General features: G+C 42.6%; 1 protein-coding gene across 1 annotated transcript in view; it reads right to left on the minus strand.

Moving 5' to 3' along the window:
* Nucleotides 1-19583, minus strand: part of FRYL (FRY like transcription coactivator) — a 3917685-nt gene that overhangs the window by 564139 nt on the left and 3333963 nt on the right. Inside the window, exon 51 of the mRNA XM_044055727.1 lies at nucleotides 10067-10243. Coding sequence (XP_043911662.1) covers nucleotides 10067-10243 — 177 coding nt within the window. The remainder of the gene's footprint in view (nucleotides 1-10066; nucleotides 10244-19583) is intronic.

A 19583-nucleotide genomic window follows, 5' to 3' on the forward strand; every position in this document is an offset into this window, starting at 1 on the left:
ACATACACACACACACACACACACACACACACACACACACACACACACACACACATCCGCAAGCTCAACGGATCAACCAATAGTAGAATCAGGGACCTAAACCTTCAAAAACAGATAAAACATGGCAGAGGGACAGGTTTAAAATATAGTGTCTCCAAAACCTCTGGAATAAACTTCTCCCCTCATGCTACGCAGTTTGACTCGCTATCTTCCTTTAAACATAACCTAGATGACTGGATGAGTAGCAGCAAATTTACTCTGGAATTGAATGGCATACCCTCCTGGAGAAAAGAAGTGTTGCCTAAGGAACTGTACTAGCACAGAATAAATGTCCATAATACTGAATAGCCTTGGAAGAAAATCACGAAATTCCAAATGGCCCACTCCTGTGATTTCAGAGCTTCCCTTCACAAAATACGACCAAGTTTTGTTTTTTTTTTCCGCTTATTGACCTGAAAATAAAAAACAAACCTGTTTGCCTGGATCACATTAGCCTCTCTGCAGAAGACAAAGAATTAAAAGGTCTGCAGAAATGCCCCAAGTTTAGGACACTTGTGTGAAGATTATGATGCAAAGTTACATGGGTGGTCATAAACATTCTAGTTTCTTTTTCTCTCATATGCTCTCTTACAGACATTTAAAGATCCCATAAAGAAACAGACTCCTTCCCCTGGTTTTCAGGATTCATTCACCAACTCAAATGTCTTGACAGAACTGTGTACGGAATCTGCATATGGATTCTACTGTACATTAAATAGACACTATACTACTAGATTCTTTTATTAAAAATGGCCACGGCTATATTAATAAACTTGCTGCCCTAAGAGCCACAGTCCTTTATTTGTCATTCACTGAAAATGGAAAGATCAGAGAAGATCCAATGACATCTTGCTTAGTTGATTGTGACACCTGACCTATAGAACAAGTTTAGGTTTAATGCCAAGCTAAAGATCATGAGTTGAATGGATAGCGCTGAAGGGTAAGCAATACATGCAGGTATGCTTGCTGTTAGCTTGGCATGTAAAGTAACTGGCTAGCATGTCTAAACTTTGGGTGCCGCAGTGGTGTAGCAGCTAACATTGTTGCCTCACAGCAAGAGGTTCTCAGGTAGAAATAGTCATACACTTCTTTACATCCAGGTCAACTACTATTGTATTTAAGCATTTGGCGCAACCACATAGTACCATTGACAATAAAAAATCAGTACCAAAAATGAAAAACCTTTGTGAACAACGAATTTGAGAGATGTTATGTGGAGCTGGAAGAATGAGGAAATGCAAGTGTATATCCTATACAATAACAGCAGAAGCAAATTCTCCTATTGAGAAAGGCAAATTACAACTGCCATAAATTTTCAGCATGCTGTACGTTTTAGACCTTACACGACCAGGATGGGTCTCAACATCCAGTTCTTCAACAAGACAAACTGAGAATAAAATCTATATGCAACTACCTCCAGGATGCAGCTTTGTACAACACACACTCTGGGCCTACTACTTAATTAGCTATAAACTTCCTTAGTGCGAACAAGGCAGCACACATTCCACTAGCAGTCCCAGCACTAGAGGAGCAAGGACTGGAGGGGGAGAAGTGAAGGGACATAGCTTACTTAATTTCGGGGGGGGGGGGTTGCATGCACTTGGAAGCACACAGGGTAGAGCAGTCTCCCTTACAGAGACTGGAAAGACAACACTCATGTTGAGGGGGAAGGGACAGAGGTACATGAATGCTATTATCTTTGCAGAAGTGACGGGACATCCTTCATAGACAATCCACTACACTCCCATTAACACAGCCATGCCAAGTGTGTGTGCAGCAGGGATGAAAATCAAAAAAAGAATAATACTTCAGTTGTTCCTCCCAATGGCTCCCTGGATGGAAGAGCCGGCTGACAGACTGAGGGAAGACCTGATGGAGAATAAGGGAAAAGAGGCGCAAAAGTGTATTTACTCCTCAGAATACACTAAAGGAAAGTAAATGAGTCAGAGAGGCTGGTGGGAAGACTGGATACCACGTGTTTGATATGCCCCTGCAACAAAAAGTGAAGCACCCAAGTACCACTAGTTACAGCCCTCAAAAATACTGCCCCTTCCTCATACTGACTATTCCACTTATGCAATTTGAAGTGGCCTGCCAGAACATAAAAATAAATGCTGTCACAGGGATGGTGAAGTGACCTTTTTGCGTTGGAATTGTAGGAACTAGCTTCCTCACGTGTGTTATACTGTTGCAACAGGACACCTACTGCTTATCCTATGGCTTTTTCTTTAGAAACTTCCAATGAGGAGAGACTGTTGCTTCTTTAAGTGACCCAAGTCAAGCATAGTGAGCATCTCAACTCAATGAAAAAAGAAGTTATGTCTTACCATAACATTCCATCTGTGTTGTGATCTTCTTTCATTAATCACTGATGGATTTGGTTCCGAGCCCTAGGAACCAGGTCGGCCTAATATCAAGCTCGAGTCAGCCAAAAACTCTCAAGCTAAGCTTCTACCCACAATGCCGTTCTCCCTGTTACCTCAGATCGAGTTTGTCCATGTTATACAAGTAAAGCAGAGGCCATTTCTGCGCAAATGCCCTAAGACACCGCTTGAACCCAAAGTATCCCCCAGGAGCCTTTGGCGGGGGAAGGAGGGTAGGAAGTGATTAATGAAAGATCAACAACACAGAGAGAAAGTTATGGTAAGACATAACTTCTTTATCTGATGTTGTTAATCTTCTTTCCATTCATCGCTGATGGAACAGAATCCCCAGCTACCTTGAGATCCTTGGGCGGCCCTTATGGAAGAACGTTCCTGAGTACCAATGAGCCGAAGGCAGATCTCTCTCTGGAGACCACATCCAATTTGTAATGACTGATGAAAGTGTGGGGTTTAGCCCAAGTGGCTGCTGCGCAAATATCATCCATAGAAGCCCTGGAATGGAAAGCTACAGATGTTGCCATAGATCTAGTGAAATGGGCTTTAATATTCTGTGGCACAGGTTCTTTTCCAAACGAATAAGTGAAACGTATGCAGCATCCTAGCCATTTTGATAAAGTGATCTTGGAGACAGAATTTCCCAATCTAGGCCCAGAAAAGGAAATGAAAAGTTGGTCAATTTTACATATTTCTTTGGTCCTGTCTAAATAAAATCTCAATTGCCTGTGTACATCCAAGGAATGTAGGCAGTATTCTCCTTTATTAGAAAAATTTGGGAAAAATACTGGTAGGTCAATAGACTGACTGATGGAAAAGTCAGAAACAACTTTGGGGAGAAAGGATGGGTTCATCTGGAGTGATACTCTGTCCTTGTGGAAGATTAGATAGGGTCTTTTGGTGCACAATGCCTGAAGCTCCGAAATTCGTCTGGCTGACGTGATGGCTACCAAGAAGAGAGATTTCCATGACAAGAATTTGAGGTCACATGTCGCTGCGGGTTCAAAAGGGGACTGAGTCAAAGACTGGAATACTAACATGAGGCTCCATGGCTCTATAGGCTGTCTGACTGGAGGGCTAATGTGAGAAACTCCTTTGAGAAAAGTTTTATATAAACACAGTGATATGACAGGAGTACCATCCAGTCCATTATGATAATTTGAAATCGCTGCCAGATGTACTCATATGGTAGAGCTTTTAGCTCCATTTCTGAAAAACTTAGATATTGTAAAACCGCAGTGACTGGAGCCAAATACGATCTAACATCTTTTCCTTTGACCAAATAGAGAACCTTTTCCATTTGTCCAGATATAGTCTTTTGGTTGATGGTTTATGAGAGGCCAGAATAATGTCACGAACAGGTGAGGTGACACCATCCTGCCTGGCAACTAAAGGAAGTGGAGAAACCAAGCCATCAGTTTGACACTGGACAGATTCAGGTCTGGAAGAGGGTCCAGAATCCAGGGAGATTATAACAGATGAGGCAGAAGGAAGGGGAAACAAACTTGTCAAGGCCAAAAGGGGGCTATGAGGATCACTTTGCATTTCAACCGAATAGCTTTCTTTATGAATTATGGAATCAGAGGGATGCGGGGATAGGCATAAAGTAGTCCCCATGGGCCAATCGTGAAACCTCAGGGACTCCCCTTTGGGGGGGGAATACGGCAAAACAGCTGCTGCATTTGTTGTTTGATGGGGAGGAGACAAGGTCGCAGCAAGGCTGCCCCCAATGGCTGAAAATTTCTGCTGCTACTTCAAGATTTAGAGACCACTCGTGGGGCAGGAGAATACATCTGCTCAACTTGTCTGCAATCGCTTTGGAGCTCCCCGGGACATGCGCTGCTATCAGAAAGCAGTTGGAAGCTATTGCCCACTGCCAAATTCTCATGGCCTCTCGACACAGGGGGTAGGACTTGGTTCCTCCTTGCTTGTTGATATACCAGACTACTGGCATATTGCCTGACTGAATTGCAATCGTTCCAGAAGGAAGAAAGGGTTGGAATGCTTGCAACACTAACAGCACCGATCTCAGTTCTAGAACGCTGATATGCAGGTTGGCCTCCAACGTGGACCATGTACCTTGGACCGTCTTTCCTTGGAAATGGCCACCCCCCACCCTATCAGGGCAGCATCCATGGTCACAATGGCCTTGGGCTGAGGGAACTGGAATGGGCGACTCCAAAGTTCTGTATCTGGTCTCATCCACCAAAGCAGGTCCTGCATGCAAGAGTTGGTTATGTGAATCTGAAAGCATAGAGGATGATGGTTCGGGAACCACTGAGAGAGAAGAAGCCATTGGAGAATTCTCATGTGCAGTTTTGCAACAGGCACTATTGGTATGGAAGCTGCCATGGATCCTAGGGCCTTAAGAACCTCTCTCGCTGAAACTATGTTTTGACAGAGTATCACCCAGAGCTGAAGCCTCAATCTCTGAAGTCTGTGAGCTTGCAGTGACACCAGACAGGATCGGGTGCTGAAGACTGCTCCGATGAATTCTATCTGCTGGACCGGAGTAAGATTGGATTTCTCCCAGTTCAGTTATCCCCAAAATTTCTGTCAGAGAAAGGGTGTATTGCAGGGCTGTTACAAGAAAATGCTTGGTGGGGGGCGGTAAGGAGCCAATCATCCAAATATGGAAACACCTGGAATCCTTGCAGTCTCAAGTGAACTGTAACCACTGCCATGCACTTTGTGAACACTCTGGGGGCTGTAGAGAGACCGAACGGCAGGGCACAAAACTGGTAATGATTGGCTCCTAGCCGGAAGTGAAGTAGACTCCTGGAGCATTTGTCCATTTTGATGTGGTAATACATGCCCAGGAGATTTATTGAGCACATCCAATCGCCCTCCCTTAGAAAAGGAAGAATGGACTGAACCATGACCATCCGGAATTTTGTTTGGGCAACAGACTTGTTCAAATTGCTGAGACTCAGAATGGGTCTCCAGTCTGGTCTTCTTTGGCACCAAAAGGAATCTTGAGTAAAAATCCGGATTCGCATTAGTCTGGTGGGACTAACTGGATGACTCTTTTTGATACAGCTTTTTTATTTCTGAAGCTGCTTCTTCCCTTTGACTGGGTGGAACGTCTGGAAGTTTTGTTGGAAGTTTTGGATGAGGGGAATGGTGTAACCTCTGGTAATGATATTTTGGACTCAACAATCGGTGGTAATAGAGTGCCAGGCAGCTTGATGCAGAGAGAAATGACCCCCAACTGCTTCCAGAGGAAAGCACTTGGGCCGCTCTTCAGGAGCGCTGGTAAGGCTGCCCTGAGAAGTCTCTGGGGCTTTGGTTATGTGGACCCCCTCTGCCTCGATAGGGGCATCTTCCAGAATTGTTGCCCCCTCTGCCCCTGGGAGTATCATCACCACACGTGGCATAGAAAGGACCCCGAGAGTTTTTTGTGCCACATCTTCCCACTCATCTTGATCCTGGAAAAGGAGCGTTGAAGGTTGGAAAAAACGTAGACCTATGGCAGACAGGGTTTTACCATCCTGCTCACACCTGGCCATAGTGTCCTTCACCTTGGAGCCAAACAAGGAAGATGCTTCGATGGGAGCATTCAGAAAGGAAGACTTGAAGGGATCCGCAAGGTTACAAATGCGCATTCAGGCATGCCATCTCATAACCATGCCTGAACCCGCAGCTCTAGCAGCCCCTTTGGTTGCGTGTGAAAGCAACCTCATGGACAAGTTGGAGATAGATTCCAGGGTTGCGAGCTGAGAGGCAACTTTATCCCTTACCTCATCAGACACCTGTCCTGCGAATGTTCCAGAGAGTTTCGAGATCAAGTCTCTTTGGAGCCTTGTGAAATCTGCCAAGTAGTTCAGGGACTGCATGGCAAAGGTCACTGATGCAAAGATTTGCTTCCCCAATCTGTCCACGGCCTGAGACTCTGTTGGGCAGGGGAACAGTAGGACTCTCTTCAGCTAGATCCTTTTTTGTGGCCGTTACCACCATAGCATCGATTGGCAAACCTCTGGACCAATGTGGGTTTTCCTTGGGTGGAGAAAATATCTTGTCGGGTCTCCGAGGGATCGCCTCAACAGAATCCGGGTTCTTCCAGGCACACACCATGAGCTGAACTAGCTCATCTGCAGGCGGGGTCACCCAAGAGGTAGATGTCCGGGCATGGAAAGCCTGCAGAAACACGGACTCCTCAGAAGAAGGGTTAGTACGCTTCCAGTCTCCCCTCTGTTTCAGCATTTCCAGGATGTCTCCAAAGGAGACATCACCAGGGGGTGACCATGGGGACCCTTCACCATCGCCGAAATCCGTGTCCTCTGTTAAAGACTCCTCAGGTGAGTCTACGTGCTTCCTCTTGCACAATCTCTTCCATGGGGGCTCCTCACTGGGGGCTTCTTAGGAGGACTCAGAAGAGTGGGTACCCTGTAACGAGGGTTCCTGCAGCTTCCCTGCCCGGTGTCCCGGGGAGGTGGCTTGTGGTAGCTATAGCTCAAGGGAAGAAATCTGGGGGTCTGATGTTGGCAGAATGTTTCCAGAAGCAACTGCCCTCTCCATAGTATGGAAAGCAGGTCCACCCAAAGAGGGATGGGAGCCCAGAACTGAGGAGGACAACTTTGGAACCGGGGTCACACCCCGATCCATCAAACCTGCTCCCGAGGATGGAGCCTCACGTGCAGACAAAGCTCCCGGCACAGAGGATGGAACCGAAGAAACACTTGGGACCGTGCCACAAACTGAAGAGCCTGCAGCCCAATCACAGGGTTGAGGAAGGACTGGTTCAGCAGGAACCGAAGACCAAAGGAGCAGTCCAGCAGCCTCAGTGAGGTCCACTACAGGCGCCAAGACGAGGGGGGTTCTGAAAGGAACGTCGGAGCAGAAGGCTTTGGAACCAGAATGGTCAAAGGAGGAGAACAGGATGGAGTCCACGGGGAAGTCAACCCAAGTACTGCAGGAGGATGGGTCCTGGAAGGAGTGGGTGTCCCCCTGGCTGCCAACAGCTGATCCACAAGATGCACCACATCAAACTCTGAAAGGCTCCTGGTGGATCTAGTGGAGACTCCCGAAGGGGAGTCAGGTCGATCTAGGAACAGGCTATATACTTGTCCTAGAAACGGGTCTATGGATGGAGAGTATCAGGTCCGTGGTGTGGAATTCTACCAGCACCGATGTCTCAAGTTTGGAGACAGGAAGCAGTGGGGTCAAATTCACAAAAGAGCTTGGTGCTGAAGGGGCATTCAGAGCCAATACGGAAGGTTCCATCGTCATTGCAGAGATGGGCATCGAAGGCGTGCACTGTACCGAAGCGGCACCCGGTGCCAAAGTCGTAGTGGGTGAGGCGAGGTTGATAGTCAGTGCTGGAGACAGTATTGGAGCCAAAGCTTGCACTGATATAGTAACAGTCATAGTAAATGGAGCACACGAGGTCAGTGCCGATGAGGCAGACTTATGCTCTGAAGACTGTTTTTGTACTTTAGGTTTCACAGACTTACCCTGGCGACCAGCAGGTGAAGAGGGAAATGAATGGGGCCTTTTCTTATCCTTAATAGGAGGGGTTGAGACCTCCATCGCAGAAAGGGCCTCTGAAAAGGGCGACTTGAGTAGGCCCTTCAGTATTAACTTATTCTTGTGCTAGTTCAGAGTGCGCAGACTGAATCTTTGACAAATCACACAGGGAGGTTGCACTGAAAAATGAGGCACCCCCAAACAAACGCAATAATCGTGAAAGTCACTACTCGGAAGTTTACCGTTACATGAAGTACAATGTTTGAAACCCAATGTACCCTTCTTATCAGACATCATGAAAAACCAAACAACAATCAAGGTTTCAGAGAAAAATGTAAATTCTGCTTTATCTACATCTAAACCTATCTAAATACACACAGTATCTATCAAAAAGAGTCAAAAACACACAACTAGACAGAAAATGGAGAAGAAATACCAGCGATGGTATTCAAGGAATACCACAAGGGTAAAGAGAGAAGGCCGTACAACCAATTGTACCTAAAAGACTACCAATCGGGTAGAAGTAGAAGTGAAAAGTCTAAATCTAACTGTAAATATAGAGAGTTATGAATATAAATCACAATCGAGAAGAAAAAAGACAAAATTTTCCACAAGATATCCAAAAGTTTCCACAGTTGAAACGCGGGTTTACCGCTATGCGGCAAACAAGATCTGAGGTAACAGGGAGAAGGCACTGTGGGTAGAAGATTAGCTTGAGAGTTTTTGGCTGGCGCAAGCTTGGTATTAGGCTGACTCGGTTCTGAGGGCTTGGAACTGAACCCATCAGTGATGAATGGAAAGAAGATTAACAACATCAGATCTAACCTTCCCCAAACTCAATGTCTCTTTGGAGTTGTCATATTTAAGTAAATGGAATGTGGGCAAGGAGGGAGGTGCAGCCCCCCCCCCCCCCCAGCAGAAATGCTCTGAAAAATGGGTCTTTTAATGGGTTGCATACATGCACAAAAACTATGGGCCAAGACCAAAATCAAAAATATCTCATTTAATAGACACACAAAACAATCAAAGCTAAAATAATCCCTTAATAACCACATTACTGAACAGTTAGATCTATATAAAACTGAAATTCATTTCACATCAGTTCTGATGTTTCTCAAGGAAATGTCCTAAAATGGGGAAAAATCTTAGAATAACACAATGCAGAAAATGCTGCAGAAGCCCAGATGAATTTGTGGGGAAAAACAGTACACTAATGGAGGTACGCTATTATCTAACTTCAGTTCACACAACAGTAACAAAAAATGTAATTTATATACTGGGTCCTACTGTACAGAAAATTGCTGAAGTAGACTCTACAACAATTTATTCAGTTTCTGACGTAAAATATAAAAACATTAAATAGAAAACAGCCAACTTGATTGGCATAGAGGGACAAACCCCTCAATATGACAGGTAACCATATTTCAAATAGCAGGACAGATTCCCATTGAGGCTGACATGGGGAACAGCTGAAGTAACATGGCTTTTCTAGCTCACCTCTCCTTGAGCAGAGGGTATGGATGCACATGCCTGTTGTCCACATCCCTACAGCTAAAATCCAGGTATAAACCAGAACCCTCAACAAGAATTTCAAGGCACTCCTGAGAGAGTTATGTCACTCTTGGAAGTGAGTGGCATACCCTCACTGATGTCCACTGCAAGCCAGGCCCCGAGTACTTTAACAGGCATGCACAGTCAAGTTACGGCTGCACAAAGAAGAAAAATGAAGACTATCCTAAATGATGCCCCCCCCCCCCCAGTCAACTTTTGGCCTGATATATAAGTAACAAATAGGCCAGTTGAATGACAGAGGGTCTGATGATAGTAGTCAAGCAGCAAAACAAACAGCTCTTTAAAAAAATGTGTACACATATATAATCTGTGTGTGTACACAGACCAAGACATACAAAAGAAAAAAAAAATAACTGGATGCAAGAAAAAATACCACTTTTTATCAAGTTCACCCACACATGCATAGTCTGCACCTCCTCTTTTATATCTTTTCTACCACCTTTCCCAAGCCCTTCTGAAGCTCTCTTTACCTGCATCGCACTAACTTCCATTAATCAAATATTTACATTTAAAGATGACAGAAAACAGTAGATAAATGGTGTCAGCTGGTCACTGAATTTTGGAGAACAGGGTACATCTAGTTATCCATTTTTTCTGTGAAGGACACCTACCTCAGCATCTTCCAACTCCACATCTAGGAAGTCAAAGTCTTTGAAAACTCCAAATTGCTGTTCACTGCTGGTGTCTTCCACTACAACTTCTTCTTCTTGGATTGCTTCATCTGTTGTGGAAATCAGACTGATCTGCTGATCTCCACCATCTAACTCTTCATTAGATGAAAACACCACCTTAAAAAATTAATATTAAGCACATCATTAAATTGCAACAAAGTGCAAACTCCTCATAAGCCATAATGCAATGTACTAAAACAATCAAGCAATAGAAATTCTGCTTTAACAAGTCCTACTTCCTTATGTGTAGAAACACACGCACATTTACAAGGCATACGAACATATGCATACATGTACACTTAAGTGGCATGATGGGGAAAAAATGCATGGGAAGTAAGTGCCCAATCACTGTTCATGGCAAAGCGGAAAACAGCAACAAGTTGCTATTACTAGAGGAAAGCACTTTCACAACCAAAATGTAAAAGCAATCTAATTTCTTTGTGGTCCTTTTTTCAGCTGCAAAGCACAGTTCTTTTACTACAGGAGCAACAGGCATGATGAAATAAAAGAAATGCTGTCATACACAAAGTACAAATAATCAAATTAAGTTCTATAAGCAATCCAAAAAAAGCAGAGCAAAAGAAAGTTTGTTTGCTCTTATACTTCTACTGCAATAATGCATATTTGCTATTTTCTGTCATCAAAACTTAAAATCAGTAAAATGGTCACCAATCTACTAGCTCCAAGATATCGATGGATGAAGCCTAGACTACCACACAGACATACTAGGTTTGAATGGTGACTCAAACGCTGGATGAACTGGTAAGGGATTGGGAAAGGTGTTACAAAAGTAACACCCATTTTCTTTTCTCGTTCAAGGAGGGAATGACGGTTTACACATGCCCAGGGTGCAACATCTGTCCTGGAATCCTTGTTGAGACTGAATCCTACACAGAACTGCCTGTATGGTAGGAAGGCAGGACCTTCCAAGGGGGATGCATGCTTGTGTAAGCATGCACTCACTAAGGTTCCTCCAAGCATGTTAAACCCTTCATTGCGTGTATGGGCTTGAGCAGTGGATGGTAGATGTCTATCAGTTAATTCCCTAATGGCTCCCGCCTGGATGAAGTCCATGCCACAAATGCCTGGTTAGGGAATGAAAAACGGTCACCATTTCAAAAAGGCAAACTGCAGTGCTGCAAATAAATGTTGTGGTGAAGAATATACATGAAAGTCATCTCTCAATGTACATACTGGACAAAATGATTATAGCAAATAAAGTTGCTCTTTTCTCTCCACAATAAAGCAGATCTACATGGACTGAATAAGAACATTCCTCAAATGATACAAATGTGGCCAAACAGATTATTTACTGTGCATGTCATCAATCTGTTTTGTTAAGAATTTGTAGGTGGAAATGTAATATATTCTACAACTCGTAACTTTGAATTACAGGACTATGTACGTGACTTGCATTACTAAATCTATGGAAGGCTTGTACTCTGTGCTGTACATGTCATATTTCACCTGAGATAAGGAAGTGTCTGCCCATGCAGATCCCTTACAAGGTACACTCTTTCTATAAAAATGCTGCAGTCAATGACAATATCAACATTTATAAAAAGGAGCAGGCCCTTCACTACTTGACTTAAAGTCCAACCAAAATTAGAGGGGAACATAAACCACAATACAAAATAAAAAGACAATCATCTCATCTAAAAGGGAGGGAGGACTCAAACCTTTAATATCAGTCCATGAAGATCTTGAATTATGGAAGGTGGCTGCACAACTTATCAGTTACACACTGTAGAAATTAGGAGGATTTTTCTAAACTGCACTTACATAGTGCAAGTTTAAGCAAACACAGGAGGAATGGTTCAAAAGAGAAAATGTTAAGTCAGGCATTAGAAAAGGAAGTTGCTGAGATGAACAGACTACAAGTCACTGTCAATGATCTGCCAGCTCAGGAATAATATAACTTAATACATCTTGCTAATCTGGAAGTAGCATTTTGTTTAACAAATAAGTACTCATCATATCATGTGGGCATCTTTTTGTGATCTCTCCTCAATACTCCCAGTTTAGCACAACTCTGATATTGGTCTAGTTTCCAATGTCAGGGACTAACATACTTCTGCCAGCACACGTCAGATTTAAGGCTGAAATCATGCACTTGGCCTTTTTGATTTTTGTTTCAAGCCCCCCCCCCAAAAAAAAAAACAACATGAGAAAAAAGTGAGAAAGACTACAAAACTATATAAATATCTGTTTTAGGAGAAAACCTAAGTGCTCAGTTGGAGAGAGACAATGTTCAAAGTACAGGTGGGGTGGTAACAAACGTTCACTAAAGAGTGCCTTCAGAGACAGATGCAACATTAAACAGAACACCCTATGACTTAAGTGACTACTTCCATGCACTGACATTTAAATCTGCCGGGGGTGGAACCAGATGAAGGTTAAATGCAAAGATTCAGAAGTCTGAGTCCTGAAACACTGAGGTGCTGACTTTTAAAATCACTTTTTAAATAATGCTTGGAGGAGGCATTACATGACAGCCATGTGGCCAAGGTACAAATGTCTGCAAGTTAATCATTTTTATACAGGCAACAGAAGAAGCTACATGTTGGATAGAGTAGCCCTTACAAATCAGTACACTGCTGGGTGGAGTGGCCTTTATAAACAGTATTTTGCAATGTGTGGTTTGCCACATTATAACCAAACTTTGCACAACCTGGAGGCAACATGGAACCAACATGTGTCATCAAGGATTACATAACTTTGAAAATAGTTGCCCTGAAGAAGATCTCGAGTAAAAATGGAAGGAAGAGATGTGTCAGGTGAGGAATCCTCCATCATAGTAGCTTGTACACATATTCCTTGTTTACTTTAATTAATTTAGCACCTTTGATCTTAATGTCTGACACAGCTAACTTAAAAACACTTCTCAGATAACTGAAATGACTGAACAGACCTACCAGGTCCTGGCTTCTATTGGGAACTATAAGGTGAGGCATGCTGAGGAAAGGAGTAAGGCCTACCTCTGCATGTCTTCATAAGTAGAAAAAAATAGTGGCTAAAGTCTGATGGCCTTAATGGCATTAAGCTTTAACTAGAAGTTTTAACAGATAGGAAAGAAGTTTATTTTTTCACTCCCTTAATCCAGCCTCACTAAAATTTGCAAATCTATCATAAGACTCTACACTAATGCTGAATACCTACTCAAAAAGTAGACTTACTACTATTGCTGGCATGGGTAATCTGTTTGCCACAGTCACACTTACAAGAAGAACATAGCATGATGGACTAAACATGGCCAAAGTCCTAACGAACGAACGGAGAAAAGGAAAAAAAGTGGAAAATCCACCCCAAGGCCAAGTGAAAAGAAAATGCAAGTCTTAACATTAAGCTACAGGATAAGAACTTAAATGAAGAAGGTGTGTTAACTTGCAGAAAAAGATCTCAAACGACAGCAAAAATAGCAAACAATGTTTCCAACCTGTATTCACAGCACCTAAGGAAGGAGGACCAAACATAATAGCTTTCAAATCTCTGCAGAAAAATGTAACCTGGTACTGTTCAGAATCAAACTGAACATGTTTACTGACAAAAAAACTGAAAAGTGAATGAGAGAGACAAAAGTATTATCAGAAAGAGAGGTACAGAAGTAACCTGAGAAAGATGCATCTGCTGAACCGAACATGGGTTGCGCACACAGTCTTAACAGTTAAAGAATTAATTCTTCATGAGCAGATCATGGGTTGTTATTGCCTGCAAAATTACACATTTTGAAGGGAGAATACTGTCTGGGAAATTAGTCAACACCTAATCCACTTCTAAAATGAGAATCAATTAATTTGTGTGTTTATTTGCTTTACTTCTTAGCTGCTCTACCAGCAGTACAAATAGTCAATGCCACCATCTGTGATGAAAGTACAAGTACAATTTTGTAACCCAGAAAGTCTCCAACAAAGCATTTTGTCTGTATAGCACATACTCATTTACATGTGTGACCCATTAAAGGTTACTGTTCCTGTAAGCTGTTGAGAGTGACCTGGTGAAGGACTAGCAGCCTACTTCTGTATGATGCATGAGTTGCACCTGTAAATTTGAGCTGTACCAAAATACCCCCCGTGAAATAAGATACACCCACTACACTAGTACTTAATCAAATGCTCCTTTTCTGGCTGATTCCAATAACCTAAAAGAAAGTGTGTTAATCTGTAACAAAAGATTTTAAACTACACCATAGAGAGACCAACAGAGCTAAAATATAGCTAAAAGAAAAATGTAGTAAGCCACTGCAATCCACAGTAAACCAACTGTTCTCTTTAGAAGGTACTAAGATCTGTGAGCTTACCACTACTTGCAGTCCTTAAGGATGACAGCCTAGGACTACACAGAACCCAATATACACAGGATGAAAGGAGGGACTTCAAACATGGAGAAATGTGCAACGTTCAAATGGTACTCTCTGCAGGATACGGCCTGGAGGGAAAGTAATTCCTTAAATAAAGAAACTTCAGAGAATCTTCAGAGAAAGGGCATTTGAAACTCTTAATACCCTAATGCGTGAATTTGAACTATACTTCTTGAAAACCTCAGATTAGCATTTTATTTTGCAAACTTCATTTATTCATCACAGAACTGATTCACAACATAAGACCTCAGAGATCTTCTCTTTTCATTGCAACTAATGCATAACATTTCTGTTATTGTGTACATGCATTTACATACAATCTGCCTCACAATTCTGTTCTTTACTTGTATAAAACTATTTTTCAATTCCTACTGACCTATTTAACTATTTTGAGCACTATTTTGTATAAAGTGTTCAGAAATGCACCATTTATTTTTATGAACTCTACTTTCTCCATCTTATGTTATGATATTATCTTTTAAGATTTTTACTTCCTTTATAATACTCAATACTTCATTTACAGCTGGTTTCATTTTTGATTTCCACTTTCATGCAAATTATTTTAGCTGCTAACAACATTAAACAAGGCCTTGCTGTGCCTTAGTACTTCCAAATCTAAACTCCAACCAAGTAACATCTTCTCCGTGGTTAATTTAACATGCTCCCGCAACAAGTGCCTCCAGACATTTTTTTTTTTTAATCCATAACCCAGTTAACTCTAAATATTCTCAGAATGTGCGTTTCCAATTTCCTCTCTCTTTCCCTTCACATCAAAAACTATTCTTCATTTGAGGGAAAATCCTCTGAAGACTACTCAGTGTAAAAATATGCAATGTAGATATTTCTGTGCAAATATACTAAATATTCTAGGACTTTAACAGCACTCCTAGCAGCCTTACAATTTCTTCTCATTGCTCTTTTGTAATTTCTTTTTGAGTCTCCTCTGACTCCTGAGCAATGTTTTATATGGCTTACTAATTATCCCTTTCTTGATAACATCTTACATTGGTTTCACTAAAAAGCTTAGGTGATATTTTATTACTCCACTCTCTTTTTGTCCATATTATGAAAACAATTCCAAAGAGAGGCACTCTCAAAACTGCAGGCTAAAAACCTGTTTCACTTCATTCCATTCTATCACTTTCCCCTCCAAATTACCTGCTTTCAGTAGTATAGCTCCTTTGTCAATTTTCTTTAGTTACACCAAACCATATCTTGCCTATTTTTTATGCTCTTATTGACCATATCTCCATTAAACACTTCCTCACTGGCTTAGTCTTAATAATATTGTCTTTCAGTTTATAAATATGATATTGCCTACAATTATGGCTATTCTCTTTAATGTCTTGCATTCAAAACCCTACTTTCTATTTCTCTGCTTCTCTCTTACTTTCAAACTAGTTCCACTATCATTTATTCCACTACCATTTACTCCACTATGTTCTGCTTGTGCGCTCCTCTCTTAGTCTCATCTGAATATATATTTACAGAAACCCTTTACAACATGTATTCCTAATTAACCTTCTTCTATAAGAAGTATCAGTTTATCCCACTTCAGTCTCTCTGTTTTCTCTTCCCAAATGAATTCATTCAGCTCCTTGTTTACGGTCATCCAAAATGTTTCCTCTGATAAACATATACCTGGCCTACATACAGGACCAAAGGAACTAAAAACATTTTCACAACCTCCACCTCTTTTTCAAAGAAATGCTCTAACTCTACTTCTAAAATATTCTCTCCATTAAAAAGGACTACCTTGACGTGGTCACATGGTACAGGATGTAGACTTGCCTACAGCCTAGACATCCTGTCCTCAGTTAGAAGCAATGGGTGCTTGAGGGGCTGAGTAGAGGATGAGCTTAACTGGCCAGTTCCAGTTTTCTCATTCCCAGGAGAAAGGGGGCTGTCAGGCCTGTGGCAACAGCTAAAGCTAGCAGTTTCTGGATGTATATTATGTCTTCAGTGGAAATGCTGGCATCACTGCAGAGATGCAGAACAGGAGGTATGTGCAAAACCATGCACACCTCCTTCCAACCACGCAACCATTGTGAGTCTGTAGGGCAGATTAAGGGCTGGCCACTAGAGAGGACTGGACAGCTGACCCATGTTCTACCACTAACTCCTATCGCTACAGGAATGGATGGACCAAACAGGACTTCCTGGGGCAGGAGTTAATGAGCCATTGGCTCCTACACAGCAACAGGATGCACAGCTTCCTCCCAGTGGAACAAATGTACCAACCAGCTGCAAGTAGTGGAATCACTGGACAGAGTCCCTCAGAAGTGGGGTTTGGTGGTGGTTAAACAAAAAAAAAAACACAGCAAGGGTTTGCTCCTGAAATTCTGACAAGAATACTGAGGGAAGAAATATCACCAGCTTGACTAATGCAATGACAACTATGAAGCACTTCAATACTATAAAATCCTTAATTCCCCTGCAGTGTTCCCCTCCACCAAGATAGTTCAGTCAGTCACAGATAATAGAGGTAAGAAACCTAACCATCAGCAAACTTTAAGGCTGTTCATTTACATTTGAATCATGCCTCATTAATGACCAGATTGGTGACCATTTAGTTTTGCTCCAAAAAGCTGATCAAATTCTGAACTTTTCTGCAAGAAAAACGAGCAGAGAAAAACTGCCTCGGACAATAACATGGCCTCTTTTCTTTTAATGCTCATGTTCATGCTTGAATGATGACCATGGCCGAAACCAGTGTCAATGGCTGAATAGGCAGCATAGTTAGCCTTTGGTACTGAATAATCAGAAGTCTGTGGGTTCTACTCCCATTTCCTCACACTTCAGTACAGCATAAGATGGGGTGTTGTACTCCTGAGTGTGCAGTCCTTTAGATAACATGTTAAACTGAGGTCCCATCTGCTTGAGATGGTGGTAACTCAGGTGGATGTAAAAGCTCCCACATCTGCTATCAAAGAGTAGGGATTTGCTGTACTTGTACATTGCAGTATTATATACATTGTTACATTATCAGCACTTTAATATTCACAATAATTACACTTTTCATACTGTCAGAAGCACATTCTCATCATATTAATATTCCATTATTTCTTTTACCTTTTTACCCATGCCTCTATTAGGTTCATAAGTAGGTACTAGGCTATCTGCCCGAGGGCATTTATAAGCCTAGCTAGAGCATGTCGGCTTTCGCCGCCCCACTGATTAATTAACTGATCCTCTGTCAAGCAGAGCCAATGAAGTGATCCCAGGGGTGTATTTTCTGTTACCCATCCACTCGTCAAGGTTTCTCTTGAAGAGTGTTAGTGAGGGGCTCTGCCTAATGTAGTTTGGAATTTTGTTCCAAAGCATGGGGAGTCTCTGTGACAGGAATCTCTCTCTCCAGCATGTTCTATTTATTGTTGTGGCGAGGTTTAGCTCACTAGAGCGCATGGCTCGCAGTGACTTGGATTTCTTTAGGTGGAGCATGTCCATCAATTCTGAGTTGGACATGGCTTTGTAAGTCAGACAGAGATCACCTCTGAGTAAGTGATATGCCACTGGGTACAGCCGGAGTTTCTTCAGTCGGGCTGCATAGGACCTATGTTTGAGGCCTGTAATCCTCCTGGTGAGGTACTTTTTCTGGTCTTTCCAGCTGTTGGAAGTGTCTTGTGAGGTACATCCCAAATGGGGCATTGTACTCTATATGATGGGTCTAATGAGTGATGAGTAGAGGGGCACTATAACCTCTTTATTTCTAGATGCGTACCCTTTAGTAATTAGATGGGCCACATAGAAGAATTTTCTAACTACTTTGGCAATATGACTGTCAAAGGAGACATTACTATCTACCTGGTTCCCCAGATCTCTTATTACCTCTTCTGTATTAAGGGGACTGCCACCTATGTGGTAATTCGTGGGTGTTTTGTTTTTCCCAAATGGGATGACTATGCATTTTTTGGCATTTAGCTTGAGGCCAAGACTTTGACATCAGGTGTCCGTCTCAGTAAGGCCCTTTTGGAGGATGTCCGCGTCAGCCGGAGAGTCAATCATGGCTTCCAGTTTGCAGTCATCGGCGAACTTTGTTAGCCATAGTCCTCCTGCGTTTGCTTGTACTTCTGAGAAGTATATGCCGAACAGTAGGGTCCCAGGACCGAGTCTTGTGGGACACCACTTCTGACTGGTTTAGAGTCGGACCTAGAGCCCGCTATTCTTCCCATGTGAGTTGTCTATAAGCCAGCTGGCAACCCATCTCGTGACGTAGGGGTTTATGTTCAGGCTGGTGAGTTTTTCTGTAATACCCAAGTAGGGAATGGTGTTGAAAGCTTTGGAGAGGTCAAGGTAGGCTATGTGAACCACCTTTCCCTCGTCTATGGCCTTGGTGACGGTCTCGAAGAAGTCAACCAGGTTTAGTACGCATGATTTGCCCTTAACAAAGCCGAACTGGGTCGGGTCAAAGTGTTTGGAGGTTCCCAATGTCTTTGTTAATGAGTTCCATGATGATGCACTCCATACCCTTGCAGACCAGGCTAGTCAGTCTTATGGGGCAATAGTTACCAGGGTCAGTTGTGGCTCCTCATTTGTGGAGAGGAATAACCGTTGCTGTGTGCCATTCTATAGGCACGTAGCCTGTGGAGAGGTTGAGGCTGAACAGCGTGTTTAGGTGGGGGATTAGCTCGTTCTGTAGTTCGTGCAAGGCGCAGCCTGGGACACCATCTGGTCCCATTGACACTGTGTTTTTGGCTTTTGAAAGGGCTGTTTTCACCTGTGCGTCTGTGATTTTTGGGACACTACACTTTTCCGGTATTGTTGTGGGCCCTTTTGGAGGTGAGAGGCGGGTGAAGTTTGCACTGAATCTATCTGCCAGGATGTTGGTAATATCAGTAGGTTCAGTATATTTTGTGCTATACTGCACTAGTTCAGAGCATATCTGCGAGTTGCCACTTAGATTCTTAACATACCTAAAGAAGGCTTTGTGGTTATCTTTTGAATCCTTGGCTGTTTTTCTTTCGAAGTTAGCCTTGGATGATTTCATGAGGGACCTTAGTTTCTTACTGATACTGATCAGGGCCATCTTTCCTTTTTGGGATTTGCTTTTTTTCTGAACTAGTTTCCTCCTCCTATTGTATAGCCTGTTTATGGCAGGGG

Source organism: Protopterus annectens, chromosome 14.part0, assembly GCF_019279795.1.
Source record: "Protopterus annectens isolate FY-2018-M chromosome 14.part0, PAN1.0, whole genome shotgun sequence".
NCBI lineage: Eukaryota > Metazoa > Chordata > Ceratodontiformes > Protopteridae > Protopterus > Protopterus annectens.